Source organism: Pogoniulus pusillus, chromosome 22 (genome assembly GCF_015220805.1).
Source record: "Pogoniulus pusillus isolate bPogPus1 chromosome 22, bPogPus1.pri, whole genome shotgun sequence".
Lineage (NCBI taxonomy): Eukaryota > Metazoa > Chordata > Aves > Piciformes > Lybiidae > Pogoniulus > Pogoniulus pusillus.
In genome coordinates this window covers 1156746-1175215 of record NC_087285.1, presented here as the reverse complement: position 1 = coordinate 1175215, position 18470 = coordinate 1156746, and the positions used below count along the sequence as shown (strand labels likewise).

Here is an 18470-nt window from a genome sequence, read left to right as displayed (position 1 = left end):
GCACTGCTGCCAGCCCTGTGCTGTACCCCCTGAGGCACCAGAGGAATCCCAGAGTCACAGACTCCAGCAGGTTGGCAGAGCCCTCCAAGCTCCCCCAGCCCTGCCCAACCAACCAGCACATGGCACTCAGTGCCCAGCCAGCCTTGGCTCCAACCCCTCCAGCCACGGCCACTCCACCCCCTCCCTGGGCAGCCAATTCAATGCCAATCACTCTCTCTGCCAACAACTTCCTCCTCACAGCCAGCCTCAACCTGCCCTGGCACAGCTCGGGGCTGTGTCCCATTGTTCTGTCGCTGGTTGCCTGGCAGCAGAGCCCAACCCCACCTGGCTACAGCCTCCCTGCAGGCAGCTGCAGGCAGCAATCAGCTCTGCCCTCAGCCTCCTCTGCTGCAGGCTGCACCCCCCCAGCTCCCTCAGCCTCTCCTCACAGGGCTGTGCTCCAGGCCCCTCCCCAGCCTTGCTGCCCTTCTCTCAACACCTTCCAGCACCTCAGCAGCTCTCTGCAATGGAGAAGCCCAGAGCTGGACACAGCACTGCAGGGGTGGCCTGAGCAGTGCTGAGCACAGGGGCACAAGAACCTCCCTGCTCCTGCTGCCCACACTGCTCCTCAGCCAGCCCAGGATGCCAGTGGCTCTGCTGTCCACCTGGGCACTGCTGCCTCCTCTGCAGCTCCTCTCTGCCAGCACCCCCAGGGCCCTCTCTGCCTGGCACGGGCGGGCAGCAGCAGTCAGGAGGCTCTGCAGCAGAGGTGCAGGGCCAGGGCGAGGCAGCAGAGGGCCAGGAAGAAGAAGAGGCTCAGCTGCAGCTGCAGGAGGGCGCCGGAGAGCAGAGCGTTGGGCAGGCTGGAGCAGGAGGTGATGAAGAGCCTGGTGAGGTGAGTGCTGTGCTTCATCCCCACCGCCAGCAGCAGCCCCTTCAGGCCCTGCTGGCCACGAGCAGCAGCAGGCAGGGGCAGGAGCCCTGCAGGAAGCCTCCCTGGGCGCCGCTCCAGAGGGACCCAGCGAGTTGCAGGAGCCCGAGGGAGCAGAGGAAGAGGCTCTGGAGGCTGAGGGGCAGCCCTGGGCCTGCAGGATGGCTCCCGAGCAGGCGCAGCCAGGCCCGAGCCGAGGCAGCAGCGGCAGAGCAGCAGCAGCGCCGCAGGGAGATGTGAGCTGCCTGCCCGAGCCCGCAGCCCGCCCCAGCGGCAGAGCAGCGCCGTGCTCCGGAGCCGCAGGCTGCTCAAGCCCTGGAAGGTGCCGGGCTGCACCCAGAGCTGCTTGGCACCACCAGGCTGCTGCTGGCGGCGTAGAGCAGGGCCGAGGGGCGCAGGCGGCAGGCACGGTGCCAGCAGCAGCAGCGCCACCGCCAGCCTGCTCAGCTCCAGCAGCAGCACCACGGCCGCGGAGCTGCAGGGGATGGCTCCGTCCAGCGGGCAGAGGGCGAGCAGGGGGCGCGGGAGCCGCAGATGGGCACGGAGAGGAGCAGCAGCAGCGCCCACAGCCCCTGCGCAGCAGGCGGCTGGCAGCGGTGCCAAGCATCCTCCGGGAGCTGCCCCAGGGGCTGCTGCTCGGCAGGGGGCCTGGGCTCGGCGGCCTCTGCAGCTCCCTTCTGACCCCTCCCACGCTGCGGCTCGCAGGTGGCAGCCAGAGGGAAGGGCTGGTGCCAGGGCAGGGCAGGGCAGCCAGGCGGGCAGCCTCGCAGCCTGGAGCAGGCAAGGAGGGACCAAAGACACGAATTTAATGAGCCCAACCGCAGCAGGGCACTGCCTACTGCACCCCCGCTGTGGCAGCAGGGCACGGGGGCCTCCTCCCTTATGGGTGAGCACCCCCCAGGGCGCCACAGCGAGCGTGCCCCTAGAGCCCAGCCTCAGTGCCAGGGTGGCAAGCGTGGCGGCAGGCAGCAATCAGCTCTGCCCTGAGGCTCCTCTGCTGCAGGCTGATGCTTCCGAGCTGCTGTGGGTTAGCAGAGTGCCCACTGCCGCCAGGGGCTCTGCGGGACGCCCACGCCCAGCCCTGCCGCCCTGCAGCCCTGCGCAGTGGCAGTGCCCCCGGGCAGCTCCTGTGCCTGCAGCTGAGCAGCAGCCTCCAGTCCCTGCGCCGCGGGGCCCAGCCTAGTCCCGGCCTCTGCCCAGGGAGCTGATGTAGTCCCGCACTGTCTGCTCCACGTTGGGCACGGCGTAGCTCTGGGCGGCGTAGATGCCAGTGCAGGTGCCAGCCACGAAGCCCAGCACGGCCGAGAAGCGGAGCTTGGCGATCAGGTAGCCTGCCAGGAAGCCCTTCAGGAAGGGCGAGGCCAGCAGAGAGCCATCCTGAGGAGCAGAGGCAAGGCTGAGCCCGGCGGGCAGGGGCAGGGCGGGCAGAGCCCAGCGGCTGCTGGCACCGAGCGCTGCCGGGCGGCGGGGGAGGGTCCGGCGGTACCTGCCCCACGCCGGCCTGCACCTCGGCCTCCACCCGGCGCTGCAGGCTCTGCAGCTGCTGCTTCAGGAAGGCGACGTCCTGCAGCTTGGGCAGCGAGTCCTGCGGGGGAACGCGGGTGAGCCCCGGGGCAGGGGCACAGCCGTGCCCGGGCAGGGGCAGGGGCAGGGGCAGAGGCAGAGCCGTGCCCGGGTGCCAGTGTCCGGAGGAGCAGAGGGGAGCAGTGTCTGTGTGCAGAGGAGCAGGAGCAGCTCTTATGGATTCCGTGTGCGAGATTAAGGTGCAAAGGAGACCAGAGCTCAGCAGGGAACTGTTTATTAAAGGATGAGGTTGGGCAAAACAGAGGCAGAGAGGGGAGAAGGGAGAGAGAGATGAAGAGAAGGATGGAGAAGAGAAGAAGGAGAAGGGGAGGAAAAGAGCTGTGCTCATATTACCCTCGGTCGCAGGTGGAGGGGAGAGAGACAGACGAGTGCGTGGCCCAGGGGTGACCTTCTGTGGAGTTTGCCAGAGTTTCCTCGGGTGGTGCAGCTCTGGGGGTCTGGTGCTGCTCTGCCCTCGGTGGTCCGGCAGAGGTGCCACTGATGGTCTGCTGGGAGTGCCACTGGTGGTCTGCTGGGAGTGCCACTGGTGGCCTGCTGGGAGTGCCACTGGTGGTCTGCTGGGAATGCCACTGGTGGTCTGCTGGGAGTGCCACTGGTGGTCTGCTGGGAGTGCCACTGGTGGTCTGCTGGGAGTGCCACTGGTGGCCTGCTGGGAGTGCCACTGGTGGTCTGCTGGGAGTGCCACTGGTGGTCTGCTGGGAGTGCCACACTCTGGCAGGCATTCTCCTGCCTTTTTATCCAGTTCTCTGCTCAGTGTCCAGCTGCAGCTCCCCAGGGCATCTCCCTGTGTGTTCTCATGCACTCGCAGGGGTCCATACCCTGAATGCACAGAAACCTTTTCCCTTGGGGGCAGCTGAGATAAGATGTAGGCCTCCTGGGCACTGCAGCCAGGCTGAGCTCCTGGAGTTTCCAAGGTGCTGTCTGTTGATTTGCATCCCTGAGCTTTGGGCCAAGCCCCGAGTCTGAGTCCCAGCAGGTAACAAAGGCAACCTTTGTCTGTGTAGATTAAGGAGAGACGATGCAGTCTTTGTCTGTGTTGATGAAGGAGAGAGAGGATTGAGACTCTCACACCGCCCTGTCAACGAAGGTAAAAGAGGGGGAAAGGATTGGGTGTGGGGGGGTGGTGGAGAAAGGCAAAGGAAAGGTTTAGGGAAAATAGGGAGGGTTTATACAGTTTGACACCAGCCCTGGGCTCTGATGGGGTAATGCCCGAACGTGTCTCACACCATCAGTGCACACAAAGTGCACATTGGACGCTACCTGTTGCATCAGGGAATGATACATGGCAAGAGAAGTGACAGTGCCAAAGCACACAGCAAAGAACACAACCTCTGTTTAAGCCAAGGTGCCCCTGGCAGCCAGCAGAGCCAGTCCCTATCCCATCCTTCCCAGGTCTGGACAGCTCCAGCAGCTCATTCTCGACTCCCAGCAGATGTTTGTCTCACTACTTTCCCATTGCCATCAATCTGCAGAGCACAGGTGGAAGCATTTAGTTTTCCACAACCCCTCCTTCTCCTGCTAACACCATCCAGAACCATTCGGTGCTGGCCAGTGGCAGTCTGCATTTGTGTGCATGGATCTGCTCACAGCTCTAGGGCCTGAGCTGCTCACTGCTGATCATTGCTAGCACTGCTGCTGGGCTGATGATAGGGTTTAAGTTACAGATTGGTTCTGCAGCACCACTGACCCATTCGTGGGGGTTCCAGGGGGCAGGACCAGAGTACTCAAGGATAGGCTGGGGAGGTCCAGTCACCTTTTCCCCACTTCTGACCACTACCTTGTGCCCAGTGAGTGGAGCTGCACCTTCTCCTTCTTCCCAAATTATCCTATGCTTTGATTCCCAGAGCCTTTCCTTCTCCACCTGGGAGTAAGAAGAGCAGTGGTGAATCAGTCCAGTATAGCTCCCAGTGCAGGGTGCTGCACTTTGGCCACAGCAACCCCATGCAGAGATACAGGCTGGGGTCAGAGTGGCTGAGAGCAGCCAGAGAGAGAGTGATCTGGGGGTGCTGATTGATACCCACCTGAACATGAGCCAGCAGTGTGCCCAGGTGGCCAAGAGAGCCAGTGGCATCCTGGCCTGCATCAGCAATGGTGTGGCCAGCAGGAGCAGGGAGGTCATTCTGCCCCTGGACTCTGCACTGGTTAGACCACACCTTGAGTGCTGTGTTCAGTTCTGGGCCCCCCAGTTTAGGAAGGACATTGAGATGCTTGAGCGTGTCCAGAGAAGGGCGACGAGGCTGGGGAGAGGCCTTGAGCACAGCCCTACGAGGAGAGGCTGAGGGAGCTGGGATTGGTTAGCCTGGAGAAGAGGAGGCTCAGGGGTGACCTTATTGCTGTCTGCAACTACCTGAGGGGTGGTTGTGGCCAGGAGGAGGTTGCTCTCTTCTCTCAGGTGGCCAGCACCAGAACAAGAGGACACAGCCTCAGGCTGAGCCAGGGGAGATTTAGGCTGGAGGTGAGGAGAAAGTTCTTCACTGAGAGAGTCATTGGGCACTGGAATGGGCTGCCCGGGGAGGTGGTGGAGTCGCCGTCCCTGGAGCTGTTCAAGGCAGGACTGGACGTGGCACTTGGTGCCATGGTCTGGCCTTGAGCTCTGTGGTAAAGGGTTGGACTTGATGATCTGTGAGGTCTCTTCCAACCTTGGTGATGCTGTGACACTGTGACACTGTGACACTGTGACACCCCAGTGCCATTAGGAGGTAACTTTGCATAGCCCCAGTGCCCCCATGTCCAGTAATGCCCCTTTAGGGCAGCTGTTCCATTCTCAAACAGGCCTGTGGGGGTCATGGGCACTGGAAATAGGCAGAATTTGTCACTCCCAATGGCTCAGGAGGAAGGACTTTGTTCCCTCTCCCCTCAGGCTGTGCACGACCTCATGCTGCAGTACCAAGCACCCAAATGATTTCTCACTCAGACAATGCCCCCAGACCTATTTCAGAGCAAAGAACAGTGCTGAGTCATTGAACAAAGCAGAACAGAACACAGCAATTCCATACCCCCCCCTGTCAGCCCTTCAGTTGGGAGGGCACTGGAAGCTTCCCCTGGATCTGATGAAGCTGCCAGGGTAGGAGCAAAGTGCAGTCCTTTGGCACAGCGATGCTGCCAGGGGACCTGCAGCCTGCACAGCTTGAGAGGTCTTTAATAAGGTAACCACAGGAGTCCCTCTGACACTGCACCAAGGAATCTGTAGTCAGCTCCCCCAGATACTGATAAGGTATCAGTGCAGGACACCTCCCACCCACCGAGAGGCTCCCTGAGCCTGCCCAGCTGCAGCTCTTAACAGAGTTGGCTTAATGCCTTTGACTGGGCCTGTGAGTGCCTTTGCTGGTCTCAGCTTAAAGCCAGGCTGAGCACAAAGCAAATCCACCTCCCAGCCCTGTACGATTTACAGCTGCTTGGTGAGCTCACAGATCTCCAGCTGCACCCCCCCCACTCACCACCGAGGGGTGAAGCCTCAGCTCCTGCAGGCACACCTGTCCTCTTAGCGAGGGTGGGCTCAGGCCAGGGCTTCACAGCCATTCCTGACTGCCTCCTCACTCACCTGCCAATCACTTCTCTTGGGGTACCTTTCTTTGGGCCCATCCCCCCCAGCACTGTCTGTGTCCAGCTGCTCCCTTGCCCCAGTCGAGTGGTGCTTGGGCATGCGAAGCATCTGGCCCCGGGGCTCTGCACTTGCAGGTGGGGGATTAACATTCACCTGCCGCAAGGGGCAGAGCCGTACCCGGGGCAGGGGCAGAGCCGTGACCAGGGCAGGGGCATTGGAAGGGGCAGGGGCAGAGCCATGCCCGGGGTAGGGGCAGAGGCAGAGGCAGAGGCGTACCAAGGGCAGGGGTAGGGGTAGAGGCTGAGCCGTGCCCGGGGCAGGGGGAGAGGCAGAGGCAGATTCGTGCCCTGGGCACAGGCTGGGGCAGGGCAGAGGCACACCCGTGCCCGGGTTAGGGTCAGAGGCAGAGGCAGGGGCAGGAACAGAGGCAGGGGGAGAGGCAGAGGGAAGGGCAGAAGCAGGGGCAGAGGGAAGAGCTGAGGCATGGGCAGAGGTAGAGGCAGGGGTAGATGCAGGGACAGGGGCAAGGGCAGAGGCAGGAGGAGAGACAGGGGCAGGGAAGGGGCAGAGGCATGGGGAGGGCAGGGGCAGGGGCAGGAACAGGGCAGGGCAGGGGCAGAGTCAGGGCAGGGGCAGAGGCAGGGCAGGGGCAGGATAGGAGCAGGGGCAAGGGCAGAGGCAGGGGCAGAGGCATGGCAGAGGCAGGGCAGGGTAGGGGCAGGGGCAAGGGCAGAGGGAGGGCAGAGGCAGGAGCAGGGGCCAAGGCGCAGGCAGGGGCAGGGGCAGGGGCAGGGCAGGGGCAGGGGAAGAGGCAGAGGCAGGGGCAGGGGCAGGGGAAGAGGCAGAGGCAGGGGCAGGGGCAGAGGAGAGGCAGAGGCAGAGGCAGGGGCAGGGGGAGAGGCAGAGGCAGGGGCAGAGGCAGGGTCAGGGGCAGGGGCAGGGGAAGAGGCAGAGGCAGGGGCAGGGGCAGAGGAGAGGCAGAGGCAGAGGCAGGGGCAGGGGGAGAGGCAGAGGCAGGGGCAGAGGCAGGGTCAGGGGCAGAGGCAGGGGCAGGAACAGGGCAGGGCAAGGGCAGGGGCAGAGGCAGAGGCAGGGCAGGAGCAGGAGCAAGGGCAGAGGCAGAGGCAGGGGCAGGTGCAGGGTAGGGGCAGGGGCAGGGGCAGGGGCAGGGGCAGGGGCAGAGGAAGGGCAGGGGTAGAGGCAGGGCAGGGGCAGGATAGGAGCAGGGGCAAGGGCAGAGGCAGGGGCAGAGGCATGGCAGAGGCAGGGCAGGGTAGGGGCAGGGGCAAGGGCAGAGGGAGGGCAGAGGCAGGAGCAGGGGCCAAGGCGCAGGCAGGGGCAGGGGCAGGGGCAGGGCAGGGGCAGGGGAAGAGGCAGAGGCAGGGGCAGGGGCAGGGGAAGAGGCAGAGGCAGGGGCAGGGGCAGAGGAGAGGCAGAGGCAGAGGCAGGGGCAGGGGGAGAGGCAGAGGCAGGGGCAGAGGCAGGGTCAGGGGCAGGGGCAGGGGAAGAGGCAGAGGCAGGGGCAGGGGCAGAGGAGAGGCAGAGGCAGAGGCAGGGGCAGGGGGAGAGGCAGAGGCAGGGGCAGAGGCAGGGTCAGGGGCAGAGGCAGGGGCAGGAACAGGGCAGGGCAAGGGCAGGGGCAGAGGCAGAGGCAGGGCAGGAGCAGGAGCAAGGGCAGAGGCAGAGGCAGGGGCAGGTGCAGGGTAGGGGCAGGGGCAGGGGCAGGGGCAGGGGCAGGGGCAGGGGCAGAGGAAGGGCAGGGGTAGAAGCAGGGGCAGGTGCAGGGGCAGAGGCAGGGCAGTGGCAGGGGCAGGGGCAGGGCAGAGGCAGGGCAGGGGCAGAGGCAGGGCAGGGGCAGGGGCCGGGACACAGACAGGGGCAGGGGCAGGGGTTGGGGCAGGGGCAGGGCAGGGGTAGGGGCATGGCAGGGGCAGAGGCAGTGGCAGGGCACGGGCAGAGGTAGGGGCAGAGGCAGGGGCAGGGCAGGGGCAGAGGTAGGGGCAGAGGTAGGGGCAGAGGCAGGGGCAGGGGCAGAGGCAGAGGCAGGGGCAGGGGATGGGGAAGGGGCAGGGGCAGAGGAAGGGGCAGAGGCAGATCAGGGGCTGGGGCAGGGTCAGGGGCAGAGGCAGGGGCAGAGGAAGGGGCAGAGGCAGATCAGGGGCTGGGGCAGGGGCAGGGGCATGGGTAGATGCAGGGGCAGGGCAGAGCCTGGGGCAGGGGCAAGGGCAGAGGCAGGGGCAAGAGTAGACTCATGGGCAGGGGAAGGGTAAGGGACAGGAGTAGGGGCAGAGGCAGGGACAGGGGTAGGGGCAGGGGCAGGGGCAGGGGCAAGGGCAGGGGCAAGGGCAGAGGCAGAGGCAGGGCAGGGGCAGGGGCAGGGGCAGGGGCAGGGGCAGAGGCAGAGACGGGGCAGAGATAGGGGCAGGGGCAGGGGCGGGGACAGGGGCAGTGGCAGGGGCAGGGGCCTGAGCAGGGGCAGGCGCCGAGGCAAAGGCAGGGGGAGCGTAGGGGCAGAGGCAGGGGCAGAGGCACAGGCAGGGACAGAAGCAAGGGCAGGGGCAGGGCAGGGGCAGAGGCTGGGGCAGGGGCAGGGGCATGGGCTGGGGCTGGGGCTGAGGTGGGGCAGGGCAGAGGAAGGGACAGAGGCAGAGGCAGGGGCAGGGGAAGAGGCAGAGGAATGGGCAGGGGCAGGTGCAGGGCCAGACGCAGGGGCAGAGGCAGGGGCAGGGGCAGAGGTAGGGGCAGGGGCAGAGGTAGGGGCAGGAGTAGGAGCAGAGGCAGGGGCAGTGGCAGGGCAGGGGCAGGGGCAGAGGCGCAGGCAAGGGCAGGGTAGGGGCAGGGGCAGAGGCAGAGGCAGGGCCCAGAGCAGAGTTAGAGGCAGGGGCATGGGCAGGGTAAGGGCAGGGGTAAAGGTAGAGGCAGGAGCAGAGACAGGGGCAGAGGCAGGGCAAGGGCAGAGACAGGGGCAGGGCAGGGGCAGGGGCAGAGCTGTGCCCGGGGAAGGGGTAAGGCAGGGGCAGGGGCAGGGCAGGGGCAGAGCAGGGGCAGGGCAGGGGCAGAGGCAGAGGTAGAGGCTGGGGCAGGGGCAGAGGTAGAGGCAGGGGCAGGGGCAGGGGCATGGGCTGGGGCTGGGGCTGAGGTGGGGCAGGGCAGAGGAAGGGACAGAGGCAGAGGCAGGGGCAGGGGCAGAGGCAGCGACTGGGCCACGGGCAGGTGCAGGGGCTGGGGCAGGGCAGGGTAGGGGCTGGAGCTGGGGCAGCGGCAGAGAGAGGGGCAGAGGCAGAGGCAGGGGCAGAGGCAGAGGCAGGGGCAGGGCACGGGCAGGCACAGGGACAGGGGCTGGGCAGGGGCAGGGGCAGAGGCTGAAGCAGAGGCAGGGGCAGAGGTAGAGGCAGGGGCAGGGGCAGAGGTAGAGGCAGGGGCAGGGGCAGAAGCAGGAGCAGAGGCAGGGGCAGGGCAGGGACAGGGGCAGGGTAGGGGCAGGCGCAGAGGCAGGGGCAGGGGCAGATAGGGGCAGGGGCAGGGGCAGATAGGCGTAGGGGCCAGGACATGGGCAGGGACGGGGGGAGAGCCAGGGGCAGGGGCTGTGGCAGGCGCAGGGGCAGAGGCAGAGGTAGAGGCTGGGGCAGGGGCAGAGGTAGAGGCAGGGGCAGGGAGATTGGCACAGGCAGGGGCAGAGGCAGGGGCAGGGGCAGGGGCAGAGGCAGAGGCAGGGGCTGGGGAAGAGGCAGAGGAATGGGCAGGGGCAGGGGCAGGTGCAGGGCCAGAGGCAGGGGCAGAGGCAGGGGCAGGGGCAGAGGTAGGGGCAGGGGCAGAGGTAGGGGCAGGAGTAGGAGCAGAGGCAGGGGCAGTGGCAGGGCAGGGGCAGGGGCAGAGGCGCAGGCAAGGGCAGGGTAGGGGCAGGGGCAGAGGCAGAGGCAGGGCCCAGAGCAGAGTTAGAGGCAGGGGCATGGGCAGGGTAAGGGCAGGGGTAAAGGTAGAGGCAGGAGCAGAGACAGGGGCAGAGGCAGGGCAGGGGCAGAGACAGGGGCAGGGCAGGGGCAGGGGCAGAGCTGTGCCCGGGGAAGGGGTAAGGCAGGGGCAGGGACAGGGCAGGGGCAGAGGAGGGGCAGGGCAGGGGCAGAGTCAGGGGCAGAGCTGTGCCCGGGGAAGAGGTAAGGCAGGGGCAGGGGCAGGGGCAGGGGTAGTGGCAGAGCTATGCCCGGGGCAGGGGCAGAGGTAGAACTGTGCCAAGGGCAGGGGCAGAGGCAGATCTATGTCTAGGCAGGGGCAGGGGCAGAGGCAGGGGCAGAGGCGGGGGCAGGACATGGGCATGGGGAGAGGCAGAGCCATGCCCGGGGCAGGGGCAAGGGCAAAAGCAGAGGCAGAGCCGTGCCCAGGGCAGGGCCATAGGCAGAGGCAGAGCCATGCCCAGGGCAGGGGCAGAGGCAGATTTGTACCCAGGGCATGGGCAGAGGCAGAGTTGTGCCCGGGGCAGGGCAGGGCCAGGGGATGGAGCAGAGGCGGAGCCGTGCCTGGGGTAGGGGCATGGGCAGGGACCGAGGCAGAGCCGTACCCGGGGCAGGGTCAGAGGCGTGCCCAGGGCAGGGGTGGAAGCAGGGCATGGGCAGGGTCAGAGGAAGAGCCGTGCCTAGGGCAGGGGCAAAGCTTTGCCCGGGGTAGGGGCAGGGTCAGAGGCTAAGGCAGGGACAGGGTAAGAGGCAGAGTCATGCCCAGGGAATGGCCAGGGGCAGGGGTAGAGCTGTGCCCAGGATAGGGGCAGAGTAGTGCCCGGGGCAGGGACAGTGGCAGAGCCGTGCCAGATGGCAGGGGCAGGGGCAGAAGAAGGGGCAGAGGCAGGGCATGGGCAGAGGTAGAGCTGTGCCAAGGGCAGGGGCAGAAGCAGAGCCATGTCCGGGGCTGGGGCAGAGGCAGGACATGGCAGGGGCAGAGGCAGAGCTGTGACAGGGGCAGAGGCAGAGTCATGCCCAAGGAAGGGGCAGGGGCAGGGGCTGAGCAATGCTCAGGGCAGGGGCATAAGCAGGGCATGAGCAGGGTCAGAGGCAGAGCTGAGCCCAGGGCAGGGGCAGGGACAGAGGTAGATCCGTGCCCAGGACAGGGGCAGAGGCAGGGCAGGGGCAGGAGCAGAGGCAGAGCTGTGCCCGGGGCAGGGGCAGGGTAGGGGCAGGACTGTGCACAGGGCAGGGGCAGAAGCAGAGCCGTGCCCGGGGTAGGGGCAGGGTAGGGTCAGAACTGTGCACAGGGCAGGGGCAGGGGCAGAGCTGTGCCCGGGGCAGGGGCAGAGATGTGACCAGGGCAGGGGCATTGGAAGGGGCAGGGGCAGAGCCATGCCCGGGGTAGGGGCAGGGGCAGAGGCAGAGGAGTACCAAGGGCAGGGGTAGGGGTAGAGGCTGAGCAGTGCCCGGGGCAGGGGCAGAGGCAGGACATGGCAGGGGCAGAGGCAGAGCTGTGACAGGGGCAGAGGCAGAGTCATGCCCAAGGAAGGGGCAGGGGCAGGGGCTGAGCAATGCTCAGGGCAGGGGCATAAGCAGGGCATGAGCACGGTCAGAGGCAGAGCTGAGCCCAGGGCAGGGGCAGGGACAGAGGTAGATCCGTGTCCAGGACAGGGGCAGAGGCAGGGCAGGGGCAGGAGCAGAGGCAGAGCTGTGCCCGGGGCAGGGGCAGGGTAGGGGCAGGACTGTGCACAGGGCAGGGGCAGAAGCAGAGCCGTGCCCGGGGTAGGGGCAGGGTAGGGTCAGAACTGTGCACAGGGCAGGGGCAGGGGCAGAGCTGTGCCCGGGGCAGGGGCAGAGACGTGACCAGGGCAGGGGCATTGGAAGGGGCAGGGGCAGAGCCATGCCCGGGGTAGGGGCAGGGGCAGAGGCAGAGGCGTACCAAGGGCAGGGGTAGGGGTAGAGGCTGAGCAGTGCCCGGGGCAGGGGCAGAGGCACAGGCAGATTCGTGCCCTGGGCAGAGGCTGGGGCAGGGCAGAGGCACACCCGTGCCCGGGTTAGGGTCAGAGGCAGAGGCAGGGGCAGGAACAGAGGCAGGGGGAGAGGCAGAGGGAAGGGCAGAAGCAGGGGCAGAGGGAAGAGCTGAGGCATGGGCAGAGGTAGAGGCAGGGGTAGATGCAGGGGCAGGGGCAAGGGCAGAGGCAGGAGGAGAGACAGGGGCAGGGCAGGGGCAGAGGCAGGGGCAGGGCAGGGGCAGGGGCAGGAACAGGGCACGGCAGGGGCAGAGTCAGGGCAGGGGCAGGGGCAGAGGCAGGGCAGGGGCAGGGTAGGGGCAGGGGCAAGGGCAGAGGCAGGGGCAGAGGCATGGCAGACGCAGGGCAGGGTAGGGGCAGGGGCAGGGGCAGGGCAGGGGCAGAATCAGGGGCCAAGGCGCAGGCAGGGACAGGGGCAGAGATAGGGGCAGGGGCAGGTGCAGGGCAGGGGCAGGGGCAGAGGCAGGGCAGGGGCAGAGGCAGAGGCGCAGGCAGGGGCAGGGTAGGGGCAGGGGCAGGGGCAGGAGCAGGGGCAGGGGCAGGGGCAGGGGCAGGGGCAGGGGCAGGGGCAGGGGCAGAGGCAGGGCAGGGGCAGAAGCAGGGGCAGGAGCAGGGGCAGAGGCAGGGAAGGGGCATAGGCAGGGGCAGGGTCAGAGGCAGGGGCAGGGTCAGAGGCAAGGGCAGGGCAGGGGCAGGAGCAGGGGCAGGGGCAGGGGCAGGGGCAGAGGCAGAGGCAGGGGCAGGAGCAGGGGCAGGGGGAGGGGCAGAGGCAGAGGCAGAGGCAGAGGCAGAGGCAGAGGCAGGGGCAGGGGTAGAGGCAGAGGCAGGGGCAGGGGCAGGGCAGGGCAGAGGCAGGGGCAGATGCAGGGCAGGGGCAGAGCAAGGGCAGGGGCAGACGCAGGGGCAGAGGCAGGGGCAGAGGCAGGGTAGGGGCAGGGGCAGGGGCAGAGGCAGGGGCAGGGATAGTGGCAGGGGCAGATGCAGGGCAGGGGCAGAGCAAGGGCAGGGGCAGAGGCAGGGGCAGAGGCAGGGGCAGAGGCAGGGTAGGCGCAGGGGCAGAGGCAGGGGCAGGGATAGTGGCAGGGGCAGGGTCTGGGGCAGGGGCAGGGACAGGGGCAGGGGTAGGGTCGGGGGCAGGGGCAGGGATAGGGGAAGGGGCAGAGGCAGAGGCAGGGGCAGAGGCAGGGCAGGGGCAGAGCAAGGGGCAGGGGCAGGGGCAGGGTAGGGGTGGAGGCAGACGCAGGGCAGGGGCAGGGTCAGGGGCAGGGTAGGGCCAGAGGTAGGGGCAGGGGCAGGGGCAGAGGTAGAGGCAGGGGCAGGGGCAGAGGCAGGGCAGGTGTAGGGGCAGGGGCAGGGCAGGTCCAGAGGTAGGGGCAGGGGCAGGGGCAGAGGCAGAGGCAGGGGCAGGGGCTGGGGCAGGGCCGGTCAGGGGCAGGGGCAGAGGCAGGGCAGGTCAGGGGCAGGGGCAGGGTAGGGGCAGAGGCAAGGGCAGGGGCAGGGGCAGGGGCAGGGCAGGGGCAGCGGCAGAGGCAGAGGCAGAGGCAGGGGCAGGGGCAGGGGCAGAGGCAGGGCAGGTCAGGGGCAGGGGCAGGGTAGGGGCAGAGGCAAGGGCAGGGGCAGGGGCAGGGGCAGGGCAGGGGCAGCGGCAGAGGCAGAGGCAGGGGCAAGGCAGGGGCAGGGGCAGGGGCAGGGCTGGTCAGGGGCAGGGGCAGGGGTAGGGGCAGGGGCAGGGTCTGGGGCAGGGGCAGAGTGAGGGGCAGGGTCTGGGGTGGAGGCAGAGGGAGGGGCAGGGGCAGGGGCAGGGGCAGGGGCAGGGGCAGGGGCAGAGGCAGGGGAAGGGGCAGGGGCAGAGGCAGAGGCAGGGGCAGGGGCAGGGGTAGAGGCAGGAGCAGGGGCAGGGGCAGGGGCAGGGGCAAGGGCAGGGGCAGTGCAGGGCAGAGGGAGGGGCAGGGGCAGGGGCAGGGGCAGGGGCAGAGGCGCAGGCAAGGGCAGGGTAGGGGCAGGGGCAGAGGCAGAGGCAGGGCCCAGAGCAGAGTTAGAGGCAGGGGCATGGGCAGGGTAAGGGCAGGGGTAAAGGTAGAGGCAGGAGCAGAGACAGGGGCAGAGGCAGGGCAAGGGCAGAGACAGGGGCAGGGCAGGGGCAGGGGCAGAGCTGTGCCCGGGGAAGGGGTAAGGCAGGGGCAGGGACAGGGCAGGGGCAGAGCAGGGGCAGGGCAGGGGCAGAGTCAGGGGCAGAGCTGTGCCCGGGGAAGAGGTAAGGCAGGGGCAGGGGCAGGGGCAGGGGTAGTGGCAGAGCTATGCCCGGGGCAGGGGCAGAGGTAGAACTGTGCCAAGGGCAGGGGCAGAGGCAGATCTATGTCTAGGCAGGGGTATGGGCAGAGGAAGGGGCAGAGCTTTGCCCGGGGCAGGGGCAGGGGCAGAGGCAGGGGCATGGGGAGAGGCAGAGCCATGCCTGGGGCAGGGGCAAGGGCAAAAGCAGAGGCAGAGCCGTGCCCAGGGCAGGGCCATAGGCAGAGGCAGAGCCATGCCCAGGGCAGGGGCAGAGGCAGATTTGTACCCAGGGCATGGGCAGAGGCAGAGTTGTGCCCGGGGCAGGGCAGGGCCAGGGGATGGAGCAGAGGCGGAGCCGTGCCTGGGGTAGGGGCATGGGCAGGGACCGAGGCAGAGCCGTACCCGGGGCAGGGTCAGATGTGTGCCCAGGGCAGGGGTGGAAGCAGGGCATGGGCAGGGTCAGAGGAAGAGCCGTGCCTAGGGCAGGGGCAAAGCTTTGCCCGGGGTAGGGGCAGGGTCAGAGGCTAAGGCAGGGACAGGGTAAGAGGCAGAGTCATGCCCAGGGAATGGCCAGGGGCAGGGGTAGAGCTGTGCCCAGGATAGGGGCAGAGTAGTGCCCGGGGCAGGGACAGTGGCAGAGCCGTGCCAGATGGCAGGGGCAGGGGCAGAAGAAGGGGCAGAGGCAGGGCATGGGCAGAGGTAGAGCTGTGCCAAGGGCAGGGGCAGAAGCAGAGCCATGCCTGGGGCTGGGGCAGAGGCAGGACATGGCAGGGGCAGAGGCAGAGCTGTGACAGGGGCAGAGGCAGAGTCATGCCCAAGGAAGGGGCAGGGGCAGGGGCTGAGCAATGCTCAGGGCAGGGGCATAAGCAGGGCATGAGCAGGGTCAGAGGCAGAGCTGAGCCCAGGGCAGGGGCAGGGACAGAGGTAGATCCGTGCCCAGGACAGGGGCAGAGGCAGGGCAGGGGCAGGAGCAGAGGCAGAGCTGTGCCCGGGGCAGGGGCAGGGTAGGGGCAGGACTGTGCACAGGGCAGGGGCAGAAGCAGAGCCGTGCCCGGGGTAGGGGCAGGGTAGGGTCAGAACTGTGCACAGGGCAGGGGCAGGGGCAGAGCTGTGCCCGGGGCAGGGGCAGAGATGTGACCAGGGCAGGGGCATTGGAAGGGGCAGGGGCAGAGCCATGCCCGGGGTAGGGGCAGGGGCAGAGGCAGAGGAGTACCAAGGGCAGGGGTAGGGGTAGAGGCTGAGCAGTGCCCGGGGCAGGGGCAGAGGCAGGACATGGCAGGGGCAGAGGCAGAGCTGTGACAGGGGCAGAGGCAGAGTCATGCCCAAGGAAGGGGCAGGGGCAGGGGCTGAGCAATGCTCAGGGCAGGGGCATAAGCAGGGCATGAGCACGGTCAGAGGCAGAGCTGAGCCCAGGGCAGGGGCAGGGACAGAGGTAGATCCGTGTCCAGGACAGGGGCAGAGGCAGGGCAGGGGCAGGAGCAGAGGCAGAGCTGTGCCCGGGGCAGGGGCAGGGTAGGGGCAGGACTGTGCACAGGGCAGGGGCAGAAGCAGAGCCGTGCCCGGGGTAGGGGCAGGGTAGGGTCAGAACTGTGCACAGGGCAGGGGCAGGGGCAGAGCTGTGCCCGGGGCAGGGGCAGAGACGTGACCAGGGCAGGGGCATTGGAAGGGGCAGGGGCAGAGCCATGCCCGGGGTAGGGGCAGGGGCAGAGGCAGAGGCGTACCAAGGGCAGGGGTAGGGGTAGAGGCTGAGCAGTGCCCGGGGCAGGGGCAGAGGCACAGGCAGATTCGTGCCCTGGGCAGAGGCTGGGGCAGGGCAGAGGCACACCCGTGCCCGGGTTAGGGTCAGAGGCAGAGGCAGGGGCAGGAACAGAGGCAGGGGGAGAGGCAGTGGGAAGGGCAGAAGCAGGGGCAGAGGGAAGAGTAGAGGCATGGGCAGAGGTAGAGGCAGGGGTAGAAGCAGGGGCAGGGGCAAGGGCAGAGGCAGGAGGAGAGACAGGGGCAGGGCAGGGGCAGAGGCAGGGGGAGGGCAGGGGCAGGGGCAGGAACAGGGCACGGCAGGGGCAGAGTCAGGGCAGGGGCAGGGGCAGAGGCAGGGCAGGGGCAGGGTAGGGGCAGGGGCAAGGGCAGAGGCAGGGGCAGAGGCATGGCAGACGCAGGGCAGGGTAGGGGCAGGGGCAGGGGCAGGGCAGGGGCAGAATCAGGGGCCAAGGCGCAGGCAGGGACAGGGGCAGAGATAGGGGCAGGGGCAGGTGCAGGGCAGGGGCAGGGGCAGAGGCAGGGCAGGGGCAGAGGCAGAGGCGCAGGCAGGGGCAGGGTAGGGGCAGGGGCAGGGGCAGGGGCAGGAGCAGGGGCAGGGGCAGGGGCAGGGGCAGGGGCAGGGGCAGGGGCAGGGGCAGAGGCAGGGCAGGGGCAGAAGCAGGGGCAGGAGCAGGGGCAGAGGCAGGGAAGGGGCATAGGCAGGGGCAGGGTCAGAGGCAAGGGCAGGGCAGGGGCAGGAGCAGGGGCAGGGGCAGGGGCAGGGGCAGGGCAGGGGCAGAGGCAGAGGCAGGGGCAGGAGCAGGGGCAGGGGGAGGGGCAGAGGCAGAGGCAGAGGCAGAGGCAGAGGCAGGGGCAGGGGTAGAGGCAGAGGCAGGGGCAGGGGCAGGGCAGGGCAGAGGCAGGGGCAGATGCAGGGCAGGGGCAGAGCAAGGGCAGGGGCAGACGCAGGGGCAGAGGCAGGGGCAGAGGCAGGGTAGGGGCAGGGGCAGGGGCAGAGGCAGGGGCAGGGATAGTGGCAGGGGCAGATGCAGGGCAGGGGCAGAGCAAGGGCAGGGGCAGAGGCAGGGGCAGAGGCAGGGGCAGAGGCAGGGTAGGCGCAGGGGCAGAGGCAGGGGCAGGGATAGTGGCAGGGGCAGGGTCTGGGGCAGGGGCAGGGACAGGGGCAGGGGTAGGGTCGGGGGCAGGGGCAGGGATAGGGGAAGGGGCAGAGGCAGAGGCAGGGGCAGAGGCAGGGCAGGGGCAGAGCAAGGGGCAGGGGCAGGGGCAGGGTAGGGGTGGAGGCAGACGCAGGGCAGGGGCAGGGTCAGGGGCAGGGTAGGGCCAGAGGTAGGGGCAGGGGCAGGGGCAGAGGTAGAGGCAGGGGCAGGGGCAGAGGCAGGGCAGGTGTAGGGGCAGGGGCAGGGCAGGTCCAGAGGTAGGGGCAGGGGCAGGGGCAGAGGCAGAGGCAGGGGCAGGGGCTGGGGCAGGGCCGGTCAGGGGCAGGGGCAGAGGCAGGGCAGGTCAGGGGCAGGGGCAGGGTAGGGGCAGAGGCAAGGGCAGGGGCAGGGGCAGGGGCAGGGCAGGGGCAGCGGCAGAGGCAGAGGCAGAGGCAGGGGCAGGGGCAGGGGCAGGGGTAGGGCAGGGCAGGGGCAAGGCAGGGGCAGGGGCAGGGGCAGGGCTGGTCAGGGGCAGGGGCAGGGGTAGGGGCAGGGGCAGGGTCTGGGGCAGGGGCAGAGTGAGGGGCAGGGTCTGGGGTGGAGGCAGAGGGAGGGGCAGGGGCAGGGGCAGGGGCAGGGGCAGGGGCAGAGGCAGGGGAAGGGGCAGGGGCAGAGGCAGAGGCAGGGGCAGGGGCAGGGGTAGAGGCAGGAGCAGGGGCAGGGGCAGGGGCAGGGGCAAGGGCAGGGGCAGTGCAGGGCAGAGGGAGGGGCAGGGGCAGGGGCAGGGGCAGGGGCAGGGGCAGGGGCAGGGACAGAGGCAGGGACAGAGGCAGAGGCAGGGGCAGGGGCTGGGGCAAAGGCAGGGGCAGGTGCAGGGATATTGGCAGAGGCAGGGGCAGAGGCAGGGGCAGGGCAGGGACAGGGCAGGGACAGAGCAGGGTAGAGGCAGAGGTTGGGGCAGGGGCAAGGGCAGGGGCAGAGGGTGGGTAGGGGCAGGGCAGGGACAGGGTCAGGGTAGGGGCAGGGATAAGGGGCAGGGGCATGGGCAGAGGCAGGGGCAGGGCAGTGGCAGAGGCAGAAGCAGGGGCAGGGGCAGAGGCAGAGGCAAGGGCAGGGCAGTGGCAGGGGCAGGGGGAGAGGCAGGGGCAGGGGCAAGGGCAGAGGCAAGGGCAGGGGCATGGGCAGGGGCAGGGGCAGGGGCAGGGGCAGGGGCAGGGTCAGAGGCAGGGCATGGCAGGGGCAGGGCAGAGTCAGGGGCAGGGGTAGGGGCAGAGGGAGGGGCAGGGGCAGGGGCAGGGGCAG

General features: G+C 68.6%; 2 protein-coding genes across 2 annotated transcripts; both read right to left on the bottom strand.

Annotated features, from left to right (window-relative positions):
• Positions 1-587: 587 nt before the first annotated feature.
• LOC135185486 (probable UDP-sugar transporter protein SLC35A4) lies at positions 588-1836 on the bottom strand (the record flags this gene model as incomplete). Its single annotated transcript, XM_064162255.1, is given in 4 exon segments — positions 588-930; positions 933-1172; positions 1174-1431; positions 1434-1836. Coding segments are annotated over 4 exon segments (1104 nt in total), but the record flags the coding sequence as incomplete, so codon positions are not given.
• Positions 1837-1909: 73 nt separating this feature from the next.
• On the bottom strand, positions 1910-6076 carry LOC135185463 (SLC35A4 upstream open reading frame protein-like). Its single transcript, XM_064162231.1, has 3 exons — positions 6061-6076; positions 2397-2620; positions 1910-2287 (listed from the first exon to the last, which is right to left on the bottom strand). Exons 1-3 carry the CDS (start codon positions 6074-6076, stop codon positions 2090-2092), a joined length of 438 nt encoding a protein of 145 aa, XP_064018301.1. The 3' UTR covers positions 1910-2089.
• Between the last annotated feature and the right edge of the window lie 12394 nt (positions 6077-18470).